This window comes from Polyodon spathula, chromosome 3 (genome assembly GCF_017654505.1).
Source record: "Polyodon spathula isolate WHYD16114869_AA chromosome 3, ASM1765450v1, whole genome shotgun sequence".
Classification (NCBI taxonomy): Eukaryota; Metazoa; Chordata; class Actinopteri; order Acipenseriformes; family Polyodontidae; genus Polyodon; species Polyodon spathula.
Window position 1 is genome coordinate 35,640,860 of NC_054536.1, and position 22,813 is coordinate 35,663,672.

At 38.1% G+C, this 22,813-nt stretch overlaps 1 protein-coding gene across 3 annotated transcripts in view; it reads right to left on the minus strand.

The window, feature by feature from the left end:
• Positions 1-22,813, minus strand: part of LOC121313038 (chromodomain Y-like protein) — a 121,490-nt gene that overhangs the window by 48,849 nt on the left and 49,828 nt on the right. For 2 of the 3 annotated variants that reach the window (XM_041245157.1, XM_041245158.1), the window contains one exon: positions 1,215-1,881. The exons of the other annotated variant lie outside the window; for it this stretch is intronic. In XM_041245157.1, the coding sequence (XP_041101091.1) occupies positions 1,215-1,881 (667 nt within the window). The remainder of the gene's footprint in view (positions 1-1,214; positions 1,882-22,813) is intronic. 3 annotated transcript variants of the gene reach the window in all.

Below are 22,813 nucleotides of genomic sequence, written 5' to 3' on the forward strand. Positions count from 1 at the left end.
TTTTTGTTTTTATCGGTTACGTGGGAGCCATGAGGAATATTCTCATGATGTAAAATGTATGAGAGACCAGGGTACCATGTGGTGTCTCATATGTTAGTCTAAAAAATTCTCTCTCAAATTTGTTAAAATCTGCAGCAGATATTCCTCTTAATAAAGCAAAGTTTATGCACCCATTTGTAGTAAAGCAGCATTCAAGCTTTGTGTCAAATTGTTTGTTTTTTTTGGAAAACTTGACCCCACATGCTTACGGTAAGGACACATTTTTTTATATTAAGATCGGTTACGAACAGTAAAATCTATGCTTCGTGTTTTAGACAGTAGATAAATCATTGCCGCATGTTCAAACTATGTACAGTATTAGGTGAAGTTAAAATATTAAGCAACTCACATGTATTTAGTACTTTCACACTTGTATGATGTAGCCACTTATGTAGCAATTTATGTTTACTGTAACTGTTAAATCCAAGAAGCTTGTATTATGCTAGGAGCTGTGAATATTGCTTGTCTTTAACAAGACTTTACATCCCAAAGAAGGTGCTTGTTTGTGAGACATTTCACACCATAGTAGACAAATTGCGTGTTATAGAACCAAAAACAGGTGCTACCTTGTATTTGTTTGTGTGGTAGCTTCAGTAAGCCCTGCCACCCGCTTTAGTACAGCATATCATCACTGTGAATTCTCTCAGTGATGATATATTAAGGTTGATGAATCAGCTTGAGGTAAGTTACTCCTCACCACTGCAACCCACTTACAGAGCAGGAGAACTGAACTGACCAAACTTAAGAAAGAAGATATCAAGCTTCTGAACCCTGGAAGCAAGGATCCAGTCTGGCTTCATGCAGGGTCAGTCAGTCCCTGAAGCAACAGGAGATTAAATATCCCCAGCCGATTACAAGCAATTCATTTAAGCAATATAGTCTGCGTCAGCAGAAAGTAATCCACAGAGCCATTTGAGATAAAAGAGGTCACTGTTTAAAGAGGCAGGATCAGTGCAGCTACACATTTTCAAACAATGAAAATATCTTAAAAGTCCAAAAGAAAGTTTTGCTTTATAAATATTTTAGATGTGAGGATTTAAGGTTTTTTGTAAACATTTAAAAGCCACAGCTACAGATAGTCTCCGTGGAAAAAGGTGCAACAATGGATGATTAAGTGACCTTAAGAAGCAGTTACGATGTATAATAAAGAAAATGAATGTACATTAAACCCATACCTTTCCCGTTAACAGTTAGTGCAGATGCAGTGGCTGCGGTCACTGGCACTTGCACTTGTGGCACTAAAGGTTGCGTTCTTGGTCTGGTCCCCATGCGTGCTCTTTCCGCACCTGGTCCCAGCATTGCACCCACAGGCTTTTCATTAGCCACTTCCGGCGGTACAGAGTCCTGATCCTGCTCCATCTGGTCAAGGTTGTCTGTCCTGTCACCCTGAAACCCCTCTAGCATGGTCCTACTTTTCATGGGGTTTTTTGGAACAAGAATTTTGATTCCAGATTTGGCAAGGTCCATGCTTTTCCTGCCAGCAACAGCCTGTGCAGTGGTCCGGCGGTACTTGTGGTTGCTGGATAGTAGCTGGGAATTGTTTTTTGGTTCACCCTCTTTATTCACCCCCGCCGATTTTGAAGATGTCTTTGACATTGAGCTGTTTGAGGGCCGACAGATCTGTTTCCTGGCGTTATTGGGAGAATTTCGAGTGGATCGTATTAAAGGTGTGTCTTTCTGCTTTTCAGTCAGCAGTCTGTTAAACTCGTGAATGTACTCAACACAATTCACAAGGTGCTGTTCGGGCTCCCATGTGTCGTCATCACTGTTGTAGCCTTTCCAATGCACCAAGTACTCCGTTTTCCCTTTTTTATTTTTCCGCTTGTCCACAATACGCTCTACCTGTTAAAACAAACAAACAAAAGTTAATTTTTCATGGAAATCATGGAAATTCAAGATGAACTCTTTCAACACAACAGACCTCTAAAGGAAAAACAACTCCTTGACTGAAAATAAACTGCTATTACCTACTATACAGTATATATATATATATATTATATATATATATATATTATATATATAGATATATATATATCATATATATATATATATAATATAAAACACACACACACACACACACACACCTTTTAGGGGCTCACAAAAAAAACAAATAATCCTCACCTTTCAGATTAACATATTTATTTTTGCACAGGCTCAAGTTCTATATTGAAATATCCGGAGACACGTTAATTGTGCAATGAGTTGCAGGGGTTTTGCAACTGAATGAGATTATTTTCAGTACATTTTTTGTTTCTTGCCAGCAGCTGACCAAATAATTAGATACATTTAAGATAAGAAAAATAATAGCAAATGAAACGTGTGTCAATCATACACAAAGCTTTTCCATTCTACTAGCTCAGTTACACAGTGTCGTCAGCTCAGCTGTGGTCAGAAATTACTCAAACTGAAAAGTGGCAAAACCAGATGTATACTTAAGTTTCAGAGTGTTCTAATGAAGAACACCAGTCAAATACATACTCTAAAAGGTGAGTGATTTATTGTTATTTTGTGAGCCCCTGAAAAATAAATGTTGAAAAGGAGCAAGACAAAAGGCTATATGTGCAGTTAGTTGTGTATAGAAGTCAAACAGATCTAATAGAATATGAGATTAGTACAGTTGACCCTGCCTCTTATAAGATTGTCACTTATGAATACTGGGTGGGAAAGTATGAAATGTGTCAAATGCACATTATTATCTTATTGTAAATCATGTTTAATTAGAAAATGCTGTTTTACAGATCCTTAGAATTGTTGTCAGTTAGTCAACAGCTCTGAATGTTCTGAAATTTTGAGTTTTCATTGGTTGAGAGTTGTCTCAATAATTTACAATATTTTTGAGTTATATAGAGTTGTAGTATTTCCATACAAGCCACAGACACACTTTCATTATTTATATTATGGTAGGTTTGTCTTTTTTTTAAAGTGAATTTGTGTTAAAAGAATTCATCTTAAAAGATACCACACCAGGGAAAAAAAAAAAAGAACTTCTGAGAAAAAGGCACTCAATTAAAATTTTGAAAGATTTAGAGTTACAACCCTTTAATCCATAAAGCAGCATATATATTTCAGTCCATACAACCAGTTTTTTTGTCTCCATTATACCATACATTCGATTTGCATTCATCTTACAAGTAAATTACACCACAAGTAAATTAACATTAGGTTTTATGTCAGAGACAGATGCAACCTGGAATAATGCCCAAGAGGGTGTGATGCCTACTGTGGGATGACCTATGACCTTCACTGGTGGAGGCAGGTTGGCTAGATCATAGGCAATCTGGACAGTGTCCGCAATCCACTTCCACAGCCGCTGTTTGGACAAGGCTTGTCCATGGAACTTGACTCCAACCCAGAGTCCAGTCAACATAGTACGCTAATGCCCTAACTGGGCACAGCATGTGGAACTTCCTTACTGGTTGACATGAAAAGCACCACATTCAATTGTCTTTTTACAGGACGCAACCGCCAAGATCCCTTCAAAAACTGTCCTGACAAGAAGTGAGCTCCTAGGGAGAGAGTCTATTTTAATAAGAATATGAAACAATTGGTGGGTAGACCTTAAGAGTCGAGGGAGATTTCCCCTTGTTAAAAAGGTCCTGCAAAAATTGCAAGTGATATGGTCCAGCCCGAGACATTTAAAATGGTACTGGGTGCGAGCTACCTGAACTGAAGAACAGCTCCGTGTAGTAGAAGTTTTTTTTTTTTTTTTAGCTTTGAGGAAAATGTTTTTATTAATTAACAAAAACTAGTGCTGCATAAAATCACAAAAAAATAAAAACAAACCAGAAAAAAACTAAATAAAATACTAAAGAATTAGCTGCAATACTTGATACTTGTTGCATTGACTTTACCCTTTAGGACCGGGATCGTGTAAACATGATTAAAAAAAAGCACTTTGTTTTGGCGACTTACAGGGCCACCATAGGGTTAGGGTTAGGTACTATTATTATTACTGATAATAATGGAATAAATAACTTATATAGCCTAACCTACACATCACATAAAATTATGCTTCCATATTCAGTATATAGTGATTTAGTTACTGATGCTGGATTCTGAATATTAAAGTGTAAGCATTTTTTTTTTTTTTTTTTTTTTTTTAGTTACTGTGTCATTACTATCAGATATGATTGTTTTTTTTTTTTTTTACTGTGTCATTACTATCAGATATGATTGTCCTAAACTGGGCAACATGTTGCCAGTGAGTTGTGGATCGCATGTTGACCAGCATAGTCACACAATGCAACAAGCCGGCAACACAAGTCTTCATCTTGTTGCCATCAACAAACCTGGTATGATCAGGCCTTTAGGCTACAAGTTCTTCAATTCATTGTATCACCACTGTGTCCAAATGCTGTTACACACAACTTTCCTACTACAGTATGTGTAACTGTCTTTCTCAGTGTGATATAGTCCAGGTGATTTGCTATATGTATATTGCTAGAGAATTTGGTGCCAAAAACTTATAAATTTGTTCATAAATCACTCAGGGTTGATGGTTGGTCTACACGTTGCATAAAGTGCATTTTGACAGTTAAAAGAACTTGCTCAGTGAACTTAAGTCTAGTTTGTGTTTCCTAAGTATCAGATGAAGTATGTTTTACCAGTAATACAAAGAAAGAAAATATATTTAGCAGTCTTTACAGGGTTAAAGAGTAAGTAGCAGAGTTCCAAAAAATATAGTGTTGTACGTTCCCACATGTTGCTACAGCTGTTTAAATAACTTACCAGTTATTTTCATTACATTGTTAACATCCTGACAACTTCAAAGTCTGTTTCAAAGATCTTTTCAAAGTGTCCAGGTCTTTGCACTGGGGTTTAAGATTTCTCCTTTAAATTACTGCAGGAACAGCAATTAAAAAATTGTTATCTGTTTGACAATGTGGGCAATAATGTGTGTAATCAGTGTAATAGAGCATCCATTTTGAAAAGAGCTTTGAAACACACTACAAAGTTAGAAGTGTAAAAAGCTGTCAAGGTTTTTTTTTTATTTTATTTATTATTATTTTATTTTATTTTTTCCCACAGTGTAATGCCTCACATACATCATTCTCAAAGTAATGTTGATATCCTTTCAAAATCAACAAAATAGTCGTCAGGTTTTTTTTGTTTTGTTTTCTGCAATCTCAACCCTAGTAGCCTTGATATCAGACTGAATGATTGAGAGCACCACTGTGCACACATTATTAGAAAGACTTTGCTGCAGTTTCCAGCTTTACAAAAAAAAAAATCTATTTTTAATGCTGTGACTCAAATAAACACAGCTAAGCAAGCTGCTCCTGGTTCTTATTAAATACTATCTATTGTACCCTGAAAGTATCAAAAATGTCCTAATTCTTCACGTTATCACGCAAGCCTTATTTCCAGTGATTAAAATGACAATACCCTATTTCCTAACCATGGTGAACAAGCTGACACTGATGCAGCCTAATTACGAAAAAAAAAAGAGGCTTGTTGTGGTGACATCATTTCTTAGCAACAGCTGACAGGCAATAAGACAAACACACATAAACAAACACACAGCGCTCCCTCGCTATAAGGCTCTTGATTATAACGTACCTCGAATATAACGTTCCTGCAGCATGTCCCCCAATTCCCAGTACTAGTGACTCATGCAATATTTCTACAGTAAATAAAGTACCAGTGTTGTTCAAACTACAAACAACTTCTCAGCCTGACTTCCGTTTCTGTCTCTCCCTTTCGATACAGAATCTGATCTGAAGAAAAGCTTTGCTGGCACTTTATAACACAGACTTCTTATTCAGCATTTGTTTTATAACTACATAAATATTAGGCCTATTCTGTGGATATCTTTCCTAATGTATTTACTTTTTTGCTGCAAGAGGAGCTGCAGCTTTCTCCGGGAGACAAGATACTCCAAGGGATATTCAAGGCCTTTGATATTTTTTATACCCATCCCCTGATCTGTGCCTTAAAAACAACTTTGTCCTGGAGTTCTTTTGAAAGCGCCTTGGTGCTCATGGTTGAGTCTTTGTTTTAAAATGCACTACCCAGCAGAGGGAACCTACAGGAACTGCTTAATTTATCCTGAAATCATTTTAATACAGATGGAGGCCACTTGTGATTTTGAAGGCGACTGGTTACACCTGAGCTAATTTAGGATTGCTATTACAAGGGGGTGGACACTTATCCAACCAAGCTATTTCAGTTTTCATTTTTAATTAATATTCTACAATTTCTAGAATGTTTTTTTCACTTGGAAGTTGTGGGGTAGGATATGTAGATATATATATATATATATATATATATATATATATATATATATATATATATATATATATATATATATTTTTTTTTTTTAATTTTAATTAATTATAATTTTTTTTTTTTTTTTAATGCATTTTAATTCCAGGCTATAAGGCAACAAAAGGTGAAAGGGGGTGTAGACTTTCTATAGACAATGTATGTACAGCTAGTATGTATAACAGATCATCTTACAGTACAATAACACAACAAAAAATGGACAATGATAATACCCCAAAATAAGCGTAATATTTTTTTTTAATAAAGTAGCCGGCGCAAATATAGCATTAGGCAGTGGATTGCGCCGATCGCCGACTTATTTTAACCCCCTGCATTCATTGTCACTATTTTTGCTTTGAAAATAATTTTTTTTTTTTTTTTTTTTTTTTTTTTTTTTGCAGTCATTTTTAACGTTTTGGCCTCTCGAAGTGCTTAACACAGAAAACCTGCCCTTTCAGCCCTCTGATTGGTTAAATGTTGTGTCAAGACTAACACAGCTGTCATGTGGTTCCAATATTTTTTTTTTCACGCAGCAATGGTCTGCTAGAAGCAAAATCAACCCTTATTGTTAAAGGCACAGTTGCATTTGCAAGACGGGCGGATCAGGGTTTTTTTTTAGTCGGGCGATGACTTTGCCGGGTGATCCGTCCGGCTGAAAAGGCCTGGGAGAACCCTGATTTTTTCAAATTATATATATATATATTATATATATGGTACACGCCATAAAAAACACATCAGATTTTTTTTTTAAAATGACAATATTTATTTATTTAGATCCTTTGAACATAAAACTGAACTCATTTTTTCTCTCCAAATATTTCCATTAACAAAAATCCTTAATGTATCTCCACAGATACATCGTACTGGAATAAATCATCAATTAATCAAGCTAATATTGTTATAAAACTGTATGAATCTAAAACATGTGTAAACAACTGGTATTGTGAAATCCAAAAAAGCAGTTTCGTTCTGCTACCAGGCAAAAAAATGCATCACATTTCTCACAATGCACTCGTCAGCTTTTGGCAAACTCCATATTTGAATCTTCCTCTTTTCTCATAGAAGATTGGCCAGTGATTGAGTTTGTCTTCCTGCAATCTTCATCGGCTACAGTTGTCCGTCTTCTTTTGTTGGGTACTTCAAGCACAGCACTTAGTCTCCCTGTTTTTCACTTTGCCCTTCCAGCACAAGGATTGGGCAACATCAGTCTTGAAGGTGAAGAGAGACATCAGTTGCTTTCACTGACACCGCAGTTATCACTGGCACGGCAGTACATCAGCCATGCCACCACAGAGCACAAATCCATGTGGAAAAAGATCTGCATACAGTACTTCTTGGAACATACTTTAGTGTGGTACAGGGCAAGGGAATCCAGCAAGTCCACCCCTCCCATGAACTTGTTGTAGACCCTAACAGATGAACACTTCACTTCCACCTGCTGGTTTGTCTTCTTGTCCCACCTTTTGATACTGGTGCTGGGATGTGCCCCTAAAAAGCTGCTGAGCAGGTGGACAGACCTATTGCCCTGCCATTTCACCAGCTTGAGTTGACACTGACCTGCAGCTGCAGTCTTCTCGATGAACGATCTCCACCTCATCCTCTTCATTTCCAAATCAGTGGCCATTCCATTGTTTGGGATACGATTCAGCCGAATTGTACCCAAACTCTGGATGCCCATTTTTGCCAGTGTATCAGATCAAGGCTGCAAAACCAATTATCAAATGAATGCTGATAGTTTTGATTTTATGGTATTGTTTGGGCAAGTCCAATGACCACATCTCCACTGACACTTCTCGTACTTTGATGAGATGGTCAGTGTTGCCCTCAGGTATCCGAGAGTTGTCACAGAAGTGGAGACTACCCTTTATCTTTTCCCATTGATGAAGTGCCATAACATCAGCTACCTGGGGTATGTAACTATGTGAGCTCCAGTGCTTTCTTGTGCCAGGTACGCCAATGAAATACATGTAGAAAGTAACATCTAAGAATTGCTCAAGTTCTTTGGTCTCTAACTGCAGTGGACTAGTGATAATAGTCTGACATGAATAGAGATTGGATTGCTCCACTCTACAGGCAAGTAGGTTGTCATCTACTAAATACTTTAAGTATTCTACAGGGGTGTTAGCATTGGCTTCAGGAGGGTGTTGGCCTCTCCGCTCTGGTGTTGCATGTGCACGTTTTTTGTTGGTTTTCCACAAAAGTTGGCTAGTCTTGCATTTTGTCTTGCATTGTGATCTGTGTCTCTCCTGGGTCATGTGACTGAGAGGTGTCTTCACTTTCACTGCCATCAGAAGTACTGTCTGCACTAACATTAAATCCTGTAAAAAGAACAATTAACACGTCATGGCAACCACTACTATAATTATTACATTAATGGTGATGATAATAATAGTAATTGTGATAATAATGCTAATAATGATGATTCTGGAAAGGAAGCCTAATATACACCCTCCCGGACCCGAATACCAGCAATGTATCGAATGGGTGGTGTAAGATAGATAGATTGCATGTGTAAAATATCTGTGTAAAAAGTTATTGCAATTATATATAGTTGGTGTAGCAGTAATTATAACAGACACTTAATATTTGCAATGTACATTTTCTTTCACCTCAATACTAAAACTAACAAAATGACGGCACTCTGCTACCTCACCTGATGTCTCTCTAATCTCATTAGTCATTATCTGAGCTACTTTCTTTACCTTCCTCCGGCCGTTTTCCTCCATAAAACACAGACGGTGCAATGCCTGCCGTCATATATGTTGTAAAAAGGAAATTCATGCACCTTTAGAATTTTGTATTGTATACTTTCCAAGTCAAACCCGTACAGTGTATCTCTTGAGATACATTAACATATTTACACATATTTCAAAGATTGAGTAAGATTGAGTAAAAATATATATATATATATATAATATATAATATATATTATATATAATATATATATATATATATATATATATATTTTTTTTTTTTTTTTTTTTTGCAATCAGCAGCCTTGGCTTACACATGTTATTAAAAAAAATCACCAACACTCTAGCTATATTATTTTATTTGTAAGTCTTAGCTTTTAGGTTTCCATGTGCTTCGGCTCACCACAGGAAGTCAGAGTGCTTGGATGTCAAAACATGGTAAAGGAGAGTTATGTGGTGCCATCTGTTGGGTTGGAGGATTAACTCAGATGTGTTCTTTACTAAATGCAGTGTCTTATGATGACTTTCATGAAACACAGCCTCTACAAGCAAAGGTTTTGTTATTGTATCTCCACAGATACACAATACCATAGCGGGATATGGCAAACAATCTAATAGTAAAATGAAGTACCCTCCTCTTTAGTAGAAGGAGTGAAAGAAGTTAAGTGAATGTCTCTTTTATATTTAATACATCAATATTATACTGTACACACATCCACTCAATAAGAAAATAAAAAGCAACCCAAACCAGACGAAAACAGGATATTATTTTTATTACAAGTACCGTACATCGATCCGCTAAACGTTTGTGAAAAACGACCTCATCACCTTTCCTTGTTTTTTTATAGACCAACAATAGTATATTGTATGAATAACTGTTCTTTTATCACAACTGATGGTATTATATCCCATAATTGACTGTGCAGGATATATGTGTATGATTTTGCTTATTAGTAATGTTAATTTCCATAACAAATTCCATAACGCTTAAACTGCCTGACCGTGTTTAGTTATTTACATTTTAACCTATTAGGGATTTTTGTAACCAATCAAAAAGTTAAATCACAGTTCCATTACTGTTGTATGCACAACCCCATTTATGTGTATGAGCCTACAACATTTATGTACACATCCTAACCCTTACCTATTAATACAATTACTCACATTAGTAAATTAAATGCGATTGCACTAATACATTACAAAACTAAACAAATAAGCCTAAACCTTTTAACTACTTTTTAAAAATGTGAATGGTTTACACAAGTAGGTGTTACTGTAAAAGGGGCTCCCGAGTGGCACCCTATAGCCTGGAGATCGCAGGTTTGAATCCAGACTATGTCACTGCTGACCAGGGGTTCCTAGGGGGCGAAGCACAATTGGCTGAGCATCGCCCAGGTAGGGAGGGCTTAGGCCGGTAGGGCAATCCACAGTTCACTGCGCACCAGCTACCCCTGTGGCTGACAGGGCGCCTGTGGGTCTGCAGTGCAGCCATTCAAATCTGTTTTGTCCTCCGGCACTATAGGTCCGGGTGCTTTGCTGTGGATTCGCTGTGGATCCGCAGTGCAAAAAATGACAGATTGGCAGAAACATGTTTCAGAGGATGCGTGTTTCAGCCTCCGTTTCCCCGAGTCGCCAGGGGATTACAGCGGTGAACCGGGATAAAAATAATTGGGCATTCCAAATTGGGGAGAAAACCGTCATAAAAACCATTGGCGATGACTAAATTAAAAAAAAAAAAAAAAAAAAAAAAAAAAAAGTTACTGAAACAGTACATCCTCCACTGGAATTCAAAATTATGTTTATCAGTGAGATAAACAGTTAATGAACCATAACATTAACAGTATGCAGTTTGAAATATAAAAATCTTGATCTAACATAGAAAGAGCACCTTTGAAGCCGAGGTCTTTAAAACCGAATGCAGTCAGCTGTTTCTAAAACAGCCCCTCCAAATCAGACCTCCTTTTCTCCCCTCTTCTTCCTCCCCCACCACAATTCCTTTTGAATCCACCACCCTCTCTCCCTCCTCATCCACCAAGAACCTCAGTCACCTTTGACCCCTTCCTCTCCTACTCTCAGCACATCTCTACTCCGGCACGCTCCTGTTGCTTCTTCCTCAGCAACAGAATCCACCCCTTCCTCACTGACTACACACAGCTCCTAATTCAGGCCCTGGTACTGTCCCGCCTTGATTACTACAATTCCCTCCTGGCCAGCCTCCCTGCCTCTGCTATCCGTCTGCTCCAGCTCATCCAAAACTCTACTATCCACCTTGTCTTCTCCCTTCCTCGTTTCTCCCACGCTACTGCGCTCCCTCCACTGGCTCCCTACCGCCGCTTGCATTCAATTCAAAACTCTTGTACTTGCCTATCGCTGTCTTGACCTTTCTGCTTCTCCCCTGCTCTCCAGACTTATTTCTCCCTACACCCCCTCCACTACCAGGAGATTAGCTGTATCCCCCCTCTGCTCCCAGATCCAGCTCCTTCTCCATCCTTGTCCCTCAGTGGTGGAGCGACTACCTACGGATATTAGGACTGCTCATTCCCTGATCACCTTCCGGCGCGCCTCAAAACACACCTGTTCAGAAAGCATCTGTAAACCTCACAACTCTCAACTGTACTGGACTATATGGCACCCAATTGTACCAGTACTTGCATCATCTTCGACATGCACTGAACTGCTCCATACTTTGCAGTATTCTACTACTGCTTTTAATTATAACTATTTCCTATATCTTTAGGGTTCCTGATTTTCCATTCTTGGGAATGGCAAATTCCGTTTTTTCCAATTTATTAAGAATTAACAACGTAATTTGAACATAAATTAATTTTTTATTTAAAAATCTACTGAATTCATTTAAGTCCCTGAGATAATGTAGTTTTCAGGAAAAATCTTTCTTAGAGCAGTCCACTAGTAACAATGTACTGTAGGTCAGTCAACAAATCAGGTGTTTTGAAAAAACAGCTGATTGCTGGCACTACAAAATACAGACTAGTCAAACAAGGGGCATTATTACAAAAATCTACAATTATCACAAAATCACAAATTAAATACAATGTACATCTGTAGTTTCATCTGCAACAATGCAGACTGGTTTATGCTGTACTTGCTGTAAAACTGCTTGCATGTGTTTCTCGTATACCATGGACAGATAGAGTTGCCTTAGTTACAGCAGGGCTCTTCAACTATTTTTTATTTTTTTTTATTTTTTTTTAATTTAAGGGGGCCAGATTAGAAAAAAAGTTAGGAGTAGGCGGTCCAGAGTATTGTACTCTGGACATTTTTAAGCAATAATAAATATTACATAACAATGTTCATATATTGAACAACACATTTTACCATATGAATAGTACTGTAATAATAGAACAGTGTGAGAATTTAACAGAGTATCATTACAAACATTTTAAAATGTGTGTGACATATTAATAGTGTAATTGTTAAGAAGTGATCAGTGCCCTCTGGATACGTATTTCCAAAAGCTCCTTGTTTGGTTTCAAAATGCCTTTTCATCTTGTATTCCTCAACTACTGACACACATTCATTGCACAACAAACACACTGGTTTTGCGTTCGGTGAATAAATATTTATTGGTCCACTCATTGTTGAATCTACATTTGTCACCATTTTCTGTTCCTACTACATTAGCTAGAGTAGAGAGAGCCGTGTTATAGCAACACAAGTAAAGTAGTAGTATTATACAGTATTATTAAGGAGTTAATGATAAATGAGCAAGAACAAGTTATAAAACGAAATGTTTCACCTCAACCACCGTGTCGTTTTCTTGTGTTGAGCAGGTGATGGAGTAACGGATTTGCGAGAATAACAGCGGTAAAAGACCCAAAATGCCAATTCTGTTACCAGTGCCTGACTCCGCAATTTCATGATTCCGTGATCGTGGAAAATCAGTAGCCCTATATTAGGGATGGCAAAACTTTTTTTAGCTGGAGTGCCCAAGGTTAGATTTATTTATTTTTTTTAAATATACGTCACTAACTGCCAAGGGTGCCACTGATTAATTAGGGGTGTAAAAGGTTATACGGCAGCTAAACTAACTTTTTAAAACAATATTTACATTTCTTTTTTTTTTTTTTTGTAATTAAGTTTTTATTAAGCAAATATACCAAAAAACAGCAATCCACAATACAAAATAATCAAGAACATTACATGAACTAGGCTAGTACCCCTCCATCCGCTCTCATCCCCTCGCAACCTCCCCAAACCCTCAACCCCCCTCCCCCCTCTGTTGTCTGGAGAGCAGGTGTGGGCGAACAATATTTACATTCCTATGACTAATGGGACTTCTGCTGCTGAATATCCGGACATTTTTTCAACCCGTGGTTCACAGTCAGTCATTTTTAGAGCAACACATGCATCACTCACATCATCTGTCAGCCTGTTGCGCATGTCTGATTTGATCAAATTCATGCCAGAAAAAAAGCTGCTCACAAAAATATGAGCCAAAAAAAGTGAGAAGTGAAATTCCAAGAGTTTTCAGTTTTTGAAAGAATTTGGCAAAGAATTCTAGACTTTCAGTACCTCATGTATTGCACTTTCTGCTTTTCCCCCCCATCTACTCTGTCACACTCAATCTGCTCTAATGTTACATGCAGATCAGTGGATTGTCTTTTCCACACTGCACTTTCTTGAAATTCCAACAATTCCATTTCTAAACTTTCAAGTCCCAGCCATTCCAACTAAGAAATATGCAGTTGGTCAAACATGGCTGTGTCAGGACTGCTCATGAAATACAGCGTTGCCTACATGTTGCAGAACTGAATAAACCTGGCTGCAAATGCTTCCCTTGAAGCCTCCACAATTTTGGAAAACTGGTTGTGGTAAACTTCTTCCAGATTACTGGGACTGTCTGCAAAGTGTGCAGTTTCCTGCAAATATGTTTTCAGGTTTGGGAAGTATTTGAGCTGCCCACAGTCAATGTCTCTTTCAAACACCTCTAACTTTCTTTCAAAAGCCCTGATATCCCCAAACATGCTTTCAGCTATTTTGCCAAAATCCTGCAATTTTTGGTTCACGTCATTAAAATGTTTGGTGAAGTCAGAAAAACATAAGGTTGTTAAGCCACACAATATCAGTGAGTTGTGGACAGTTTCCCCCTTTCTCCCCCCCATGAACAGCCTTATTTTATCTAAACAGGCCACAAATCTCTCCAGCACTTGTCCTTGGCTTAGCCACCTGACCTTATTATGCATCAATAACGTAGAGTACTGTGACTGAACCTCATGAAGAAGCATCTGGAATTGATGAAAATTTAGAGCTTGAGCTATGATGTAATTTACAATCTTTGTGACTGTCTTGAGGATGCCACCCAGTTTCTAGCTGACAAGGCTTCCTGATGGATCACACAGTGAAACTGGACAACTGAATGTTTTGCCTCCTGCACAAGATATTGAATGAAACCTAATGTTGCACCAACCATGCTAGGTGCACCATCAGTTGTAACAGAAACTACTTTTTCCAAGCTGATATTTTCAGCCATTAAAGATATCATTCCCTGTTGTCCTCCCTGCCAGGGAACAGATTCACCAGTTCTTCCTGCATATTTTCACCTGATGCATAACACATGATTACTGCTAACCTTGCATGGTTACTGACATCAGCACTTTCATCTAGACCCAGTGAATAAAGCTCTGACTTTTGCAACTCAGCGGCGAGCTGCTGACTAACATCTTCAGCCATGCGCAGGATTCTGTCTTTGACAGTATTTCTACTGAGTGGCATATCTGATGTGCTGCACAATTTTATCCTTGTTAGATAAGTCAAGAAATAAAGAACCAGCACTAGCCAGCATGACACTCTTGCTATAGTCACCATCTGACAAGGGTTTGCCATGCTTTGCAATGCAATGAGATCATTTGAAGCCAACAGCCACCAAATGGTTTTTTTTTTTTTTAAGATAATTACTAAAAACAAGTCTGGTTTTGATATCTCCTCACTGCCCTTTGAAGGAATTCTTTCCTTTCACCCTCATTAAGATCGATAAACAACATTTTCATTACAAATAACACACAGTGCTTTCACTTTACTGTCAATCATTCCAAATGTTTGTCCAACCCTCCTGGAAGGATCTACCACTATCTGTCTGAAGTTAAGCTTTCTTGATTGTGCTCATTTTCTTAACCTTCACTTTTCAGTTAACTGACAAGAATTTTTTTCTTAAGAAACACGCTGAAACAGGTTGTCTTACTATCTCCCCAGAAGAGGTCTCTATACAACAGCAGCTTTCAGCATGATCGGCTATCCCAATATTGGAGATAATTGCTGGGTGCCATACCTAAAAAAAATGGCCACAGTTAATATTGCCCACCACACATCATAACAGCCAGACCAAACATACAGTGGCTCTCAAAAGTATTCACCCCCCCCCCCCCCCCCCTTTTCCACATTTTATTGTGTTACAACATGGAATCAAAATGGATTTAATTAGTTAAGAGTTTTTGCCACAGATCAACACAAAAAAAGTCCATAATGTCAAAGTGAAAAATAAAGTCTACAAATTGTTCTAAATTAATTATAAATACAAAACAGAAAATAATTGACTGCATACTAATCACCCCTTGAGTCAATATTTGGTAGAGGCACCTTTGGCAGCAATTACAGCCATGAGTCTATTTAGATAAGTCTCTACCAGCTCTGCACATCTGGACACTGCAATTTTTGCACATTCTTCTTTGCAAAATTGCTCAAGCTCCGTCAAGTTGGATGGGGACCTTTGGTGAACAGCAATTTTCAACTCTTTCCACATATTCTCAATTGGATTGAGGTCTGGGCTTTGACTGTGCCATTCCAGGACATTGACCTTTTTGTTTTTAAGCCACTCCAGCGTAGCTTTGGCTGTATGTTTGGGGTCACTGTCCTGCTGGAAGATGAATCTTCTCCCAAGTCCCAGGTCTCTTGCAGACTTCAGCAGGTTTTCCTCCAGGATTTCTCTGTACTTTGCTACATCAATTTTGCCCTCTATCTTCATGAGCTTTCCAGGTCCTGACGCAGAGAAGCATCCCCATAGCATGATGCTGCCACCACCATGCTTCACGGTAGGGATGGTGTTCTCAGGATGATGTGCGGTTTTAGGCTTGCACCAAACATAGCATTTAGCATTGAGGCCAAAAAGCTCTATTTTGGTCTCAGACCACAGACTCTTCTTCCACTTGGTCTCAGAGTCTCCCACATGCCATCTGGCAAACTCTAGCCGAGATTTGATGTAAGTTTTTATCAACAATGGCCTTCTTTTTGCCACTCTCCCATAAAGTTTTGTGAAGCACCCAGGCTACTGTTGCCATATGCACAGTGTCTCCCATCTCAGACGTGGAAGACTGTAACTCCTTTAGAGTTGCCATAGGCCTCTTGGTGGCCTCCCTGACTAGTGCCCTTCTCACCCGGATACTCAGTTTTTGAGGACGGCCTGTTCTAGACCGATTCACAGTTGTGCCATATTATCTCCACTTCTTAATAATGGACTTTACTGTGCTCTGTGGGTATTCAATGCCTTGGAAATGTTCTTATATCCTACCCGATTGATGCTTTTGAAGAACCTTATTCCGGATTTGCTTTGAATGCTCATTCGTCTTCATGATGTAGTTTTTGTTAGGAAATTTACTAACCAACTGTGGGACCTCCCAGTGACAGGTTTATTTAACCTGAAATCATGTGAAACACACAGGTGTTCTCCATTCAACTAATTATGTGATTTCTAGAGACAATTGGTTGTACCAGAGCTTATTTAGGGGTGTCATAGCAAAGGGGGTGAATACTTATGCAATCAATTATTTTCGGTTTTATATTTGTAATTAATTTAGAACAATTTGTAGATTTTATTTTTCACTTTGACATGATGGACTTTTTTTGTGTTGATCAGTGGCAAAAACTCCTAATTAAATCCATTTTGATTCCATGTTGTAACACAATAAAATGTGGAAAAGTCCAAAGGGGGTGAACACTTTTGAGAGCCACTGTATGTACTTACTATATGCTCTTAATGGAATTTACTGTACTTTATAACTGCTGTTATCTGGAATGTGATATTCTGTAATGTGATTCTGTAATGTGATATTTTGTAATGTAATTTTCTCAAAGGTTAAGCGTGTCATGACCTTTTGTAACTTGAAGTAAGTTAACTCCCCTTTGTGTAGCCGAGTCCTATCAATTGGACTATTCAGTGAAATTATATAACGACACCATTACTGATGTTTTGGACAAAGTTGCCCCTCAAAAAACCACGATTATTCCCTTTTACATGGCCTTCTCCCCAGGTACACCAAGGAACTGTGTTCGTTGAAAGCAGGTGGTCAGAAACTTGAGTGCCTGTGGAGGAAAACTGGCCTTGTAATTACTTACAAGCTTTTCAAATAAATCAGCAGACCTATGTGGCTGCTTTGAAGTCATTGAAAACATTGTTTTATTCAAATTTAATTGATAGTGACTATGGCAATCCAAGGGCTCTCTTTACTACCATTAACCAGCTGTTAGACCTGCAAGTAAGTCTGTCCTTTGGCCTACATTGATCAGTGTAATACATTTCTCAGATTTTTCAATAATAAGATAAATACTGTAAGATGACAAATTGTATCTTCCTCCTTTTCTGTTGCTCCAGTAATTGCTACTCTAGTTTTTATGGGAAATACTTTCACTGTTTTCTCTGAGGTTACTCTCTGCCAAGTTTCAGAGCTTGTTTCAAAAGCTAAAACATACAACTTGTTCCTTGGACCCGATTCCCACTTTTTTTTTTACTTCAATCTAGTTTCCCTGTTCTCAATTAATATGTCACTAATATCACTGAGTCATTGAAATCTGGATTAGTACCTTCTCTCTTTACACTTGCTGCTGTTACACCATTGATTAAATAAACATAATCTGGACCCTGATGTTCTTAATAATTATAGGCCAATTTCTAATTTGCCTTTTTTTTTCAAAAATGTACTTCAAAATCATCTGCAAAGTAATGAGCTTTATTAACCTTTCCAGTCAGGTTTCAGAGACAAGCACAGCACAAAACAGCTCTTGTCAAGGTGGTAAATGATCTTCTGATTGCTGCAGACTAAGGGTCATTGTCTATCCTAGTTCTGTTGGATTTAAGTGTGGTGTTTGACGCTATTGATCATGATATCCTTTTACATCGCTTGGAGAATTACACAGGTGTGTCGGGCACTGCTCTCCAGTGGATCAGATCTGATTTGACCAACAGAGAACAGTTTGTAAAAATTGGTGGTTTTTTATCTGATGGAAGTCCAGTTCTATCTGGTGTCCCACAGGGCTCTGTTTTGGGACCTATTTTATTCACAATCTATGTGTGACCCCTTGGCCATATGTTTAATCCTTATTATATTAGTTATCATTGTTTTTTTTGTGGATGATACTCAGATTTACTTCAAGACTACACCTGACGCTGTTTTTGCTGTTTCTACACTGTCTAACTGTTTAGCAGAAATCAGATTATAGATGCAACAAAATTTCCTACAGCTAAACTGAGACAAAACTGAAGTCATGGCTCTCCGTATCAATTACTGAACAGTGGTAATTTTAGTCTGACCATTGACGATTTTGACATTTGCTCCTCTACAGAGGTCTGAAACCTTTTTTGTCAGACATATCACAAAGGTTTCTTTCTTTCATTTAAGAAATATTTCTCATCCAAGACCTTATTTGTCTCAGTCAAATACAGAGAAGTTACACCCCGTTCACAGCTGTGGTTTAGGGTGGCCCTGGGCCGTCTTATCTCATGTGTGAACGCTCGAGAAATGAAAAGGCGGCCCTGGGCCGGGTGAAATTTAGACCAGCTTTTTGATGCAGCCTAAAGTACCAATGCCGCCTCAGGGCCGGCCTATCTGCATGTGTGAACCCAACGCAGGCCCTGGGCTGGCCTTAATGCGTCAGTGCCTTGACATACCTCAAACCACTCCCCTACTAGATCGAGGTTAGTAGAACAATGTCAGTTTTAAGCTGGGATGATGCAGAAATTAACCCTTAGAGGTCCATTTATTTAGAGCTTGTTAGGTGCGTCAAGTCCACTTTATTTTCACACGAGCGGTTTTAAATATTCCCCCCCCACCCCCACAGTAAAGCAGGTTTAAAATGTATTGAATCGCAAAAGGACAGTCCTGCATCTCCAGCCAAGCCCCACCCCTATAAGCCCCACCCCCATATGTAGATAGTCTCCTGATCACTCATTTTATCAACAAACTCCTCAATAATGTGATCCAAGTCATTATTTTATTACTATAACATCTCAAAAAGCTCTGCAAATGTCTGTGATATTCTTTGAGCGCTGGATGCAGAAGCAGCTATCTCCTTTATGTCCGTGTTATCTCTGGTGAAAACCTGCAAGTTTGTCCGAGAAATCTCGGAAATACTGAGCAGCAGACCAGAAAAAAACCCACCACGGATCTTGGATTTTACGGAACCTACGGCGATCTCCAGCCCGTTAAATAGCAATGGGGAATGCACTGAGTACACCGACACGTTTGACGATGATGATGCTGGGTCAGTCATGAATGATAAGTATTTCTTCATTGTACAGCTTTCATTAAAACGATAAAACTTGCGCTCTGTGTGTGTGTGTGTGTGTGTGTATATATATATACACACACACACTTCAGATTGTAGTTAAGATTGTAAATCTCAATATTGATAAATAATGCATACGACGTTGCACATTCAGTCACCATTAATATAATAATTTGTATTGTGACCAATGTTATGTACATGTCCTTCTTTGTTGCATTTACGCATGATCCAACACGATCGCTTCTTTCCGCTTCTTAACCAACTGCACAGTCAACACACACCTTTATCGTATCTTATGCAATAAGTACAGTACCAACAGTGTTACAAAAAATAAGATTACCAAATTTACGTCTGCAAATTGACTTCCGGGAATGCGGTGTTTACGTCACTGTTTATATTCTTGACAAGCACTTCCCTGCAACTTAGGCTTCCTTCTCAGCCACATATGTGAACGCACCCCCCTAAAACCTCAATGTGAAGGGAAATTTTGAGGCGGCCCAGAGACGGCCCAAGGCCGACTCAGTAAGTGTGAACGGGATGTTAGTCCATGCTTTTATTTCATTATTGATTATTGATTGATTGATTATTGTAATGCCCTGCTTGCTGGTGGTTCTGCTAAGGTTCTTCACAGGTTACAATGTGTTCAAAATGCAGCTGCCAGGATTAGAATTAGAATTCCATCACATGACCATATAACTCCCATTCTGTCATCACTGCATTAGTTGCCTGTTAAATTTAGAATTGGTTTCAAAATCTTACTTCTGACTTACAAGACCCTCCATGGTTTAGCACCTGTTTACCTCCAGGACCTCCTTTACTCCTGCTTGAACTTTATACTCAACTGAGGCTGGTCTGCTAATAATCCCAAAAACAAGACTGCACCCCATGGGTGACCGTACATTCCGCTCTGTGGCACCACTGCTGTGGAATTCCCTGCCTAAGACTGTGAGGGACGCTCATCATTGTCTTTGAATCACGTTTGAAAACTTACTTTTATAGTTCGGTTTTTTGTAATAGTTGATCAGAAAAATGAAATTGTTGTAATTTGCACCTTGAGACCTTGTGAAAGGTGCTATTATTATTATTATTATTATTATTATTATTATTATTATTATTATTATTATTATGTATTGTGATATTTTGTATTGTGATATTTTGTAACAACTGTAAGTCGCCCTGGATAAGGGTGTCTCCTAAGAAATAAATAATAAATAATAAATAATAATAATAATAATAATAATGAGGGTATAGCATTGTTGCGTTGGACCTAAAAAACAAAGGAATCACATACTCACCTATAGTGGACACCTATAATGTACTTCTAGGTAGGATTCGATTTACTTGCTGAAGTCATTAAAGCATCATAATTGACTCCATATTTACTCAGTTTGCTGTTTACATTTTTCCTCTGAAATGTGTTATCAGTGAGGAATTTCATGTTTAGAATAGTATTTACTGTACTTCTATGTTCACAAGACAACACTACACTGTATAAGAATACAAATTCTGCAGTGGTTGCTACCAAGAAGTTCTATTATGGACAAATAATATTTAGAATGTATCCAATGAATTTGGCTTTGGAGATTAGAACCAGAACCTACATTCAACTAAATAATTATTTAACCAGTAATCAAACAGTCTGATTTTATCCCTAGTTTTGCATGCAGTTAAAATGTGCCTCAGCTTCTGCCAACAAAATTTAATGAAGTCCCACGGCACATGCCAAGATGTAACATTGCCCACTGGCTGTACTGTTAATTTCCAGAAAAATGACATCATGCAAACTGTTCTGTTAACTCATACCGTCACATAAACTAAACAAATTGCCTTAAAACAAACACAAACCATGGAAGCCTGAGTAAATCGTTTGTTTCCTGTGACAATGCTTAACTGGTACAGTAGGTGGGTTCACTTCAGAAAACATGTGTAGTCACCACTGGGCTGGTGAGGGGAGGTCTAAAACAAGAACAACCATGGATGTTTTCATGTTGTCATAGAAGTATATGTGAATTGGAAAAGCTAATTAGAATAGTTGGAATATTAACACGTCTGGAGTGAAACAAGTTATTTATTGTGTACTTTTCTAAGTATACAAATATTTACAAATGCTAACCATTTCAGTTTTTTTTAATTCTTTTTGGGGGATTTTGTTTTTGTTTATGAAGGACACAAAAACATGTCTTTAATATGGTGGAAAAGAAATGTGATGTATGTGTGGTACAGTAATGTACATAACCCCTAAAGGTACATGGTGTAAAAATTTAAATTGGAGGCTAGTAACTCATGTGCACGACGTAATATATTGTGTACATGACTGTCGTAAAGATGGCTGTAGTGGGTGACGTCAGATCAGAAACAGGAACCAGGAAATAAACAACAGCGATTTGATGCGCTGCACATTTTTCAGCCTACAAGCAGACGAATCAACAGATGTACGCGACACGGCTCAGTTGTGCATTTTTCTCATGGAAGTTCTTGGGGATTGTAGTGTGGAAGATGACAAGCTGGCGGTTGTACCATTGACTGGTAAAACACGAGGTGAAGATATTTATCGGGCTTTTAACCATTCTTTACAGGAGATCGGTGCCCCTCTGCAAAAAACTGTGTCAATAACAACTGCAATGGTAAGAAAGATTGGCTTCATTGCTAGGTGCAAAAATGATTCAATATCCAATGATTGGATAAGTGAAAGCATTCAGAAACAAGCTGAGAGTGTGGAGCACGCAAATCAAGAAGGGAGTTTTCACTAACTTTCCAGGCCTAGAGAAGAAGTAGGAAGAACATGCAACCTTCGACAAGGAAATTTAGGCTGAACACATTGAAAAATTAAAGACTTTTAAAGACGATCTGATGACTTCAGACACATGGAACCCATAGCCATTTACCTTCAAAACCTTTTCACTGACACCAATGCCAGTGAAACCGTTTTGGACACTTGTGAAGAAACAGAAGTATCCTCTTTTGAAAGAACTTTGTCTTTGCAGGAGTGTTTTTTTTGGATCCACATATTTGTGTGAGACTGCGTTTTCTGCAATGAAATACCTGAAGTCAAAGTACAGATCACGCTTAAATGACACTCACCTCCACGACTGCATAAAGCCGACCATAACACAGTACACACCAGACTTTGGAAAGCTAGCAGAGGATATGCAGTGTCAGATGAGTGTTCAACATAACTTTAATGTACAATACATCTGTTTTACTAAAGTAGCGTCTTACTCTCTTATATGGATTATTTATTTAAAAGCGTTAGTTTTTTTTGTTTTTTTTATAAACACTTATCAGGAAATACTGGTTATCATTAC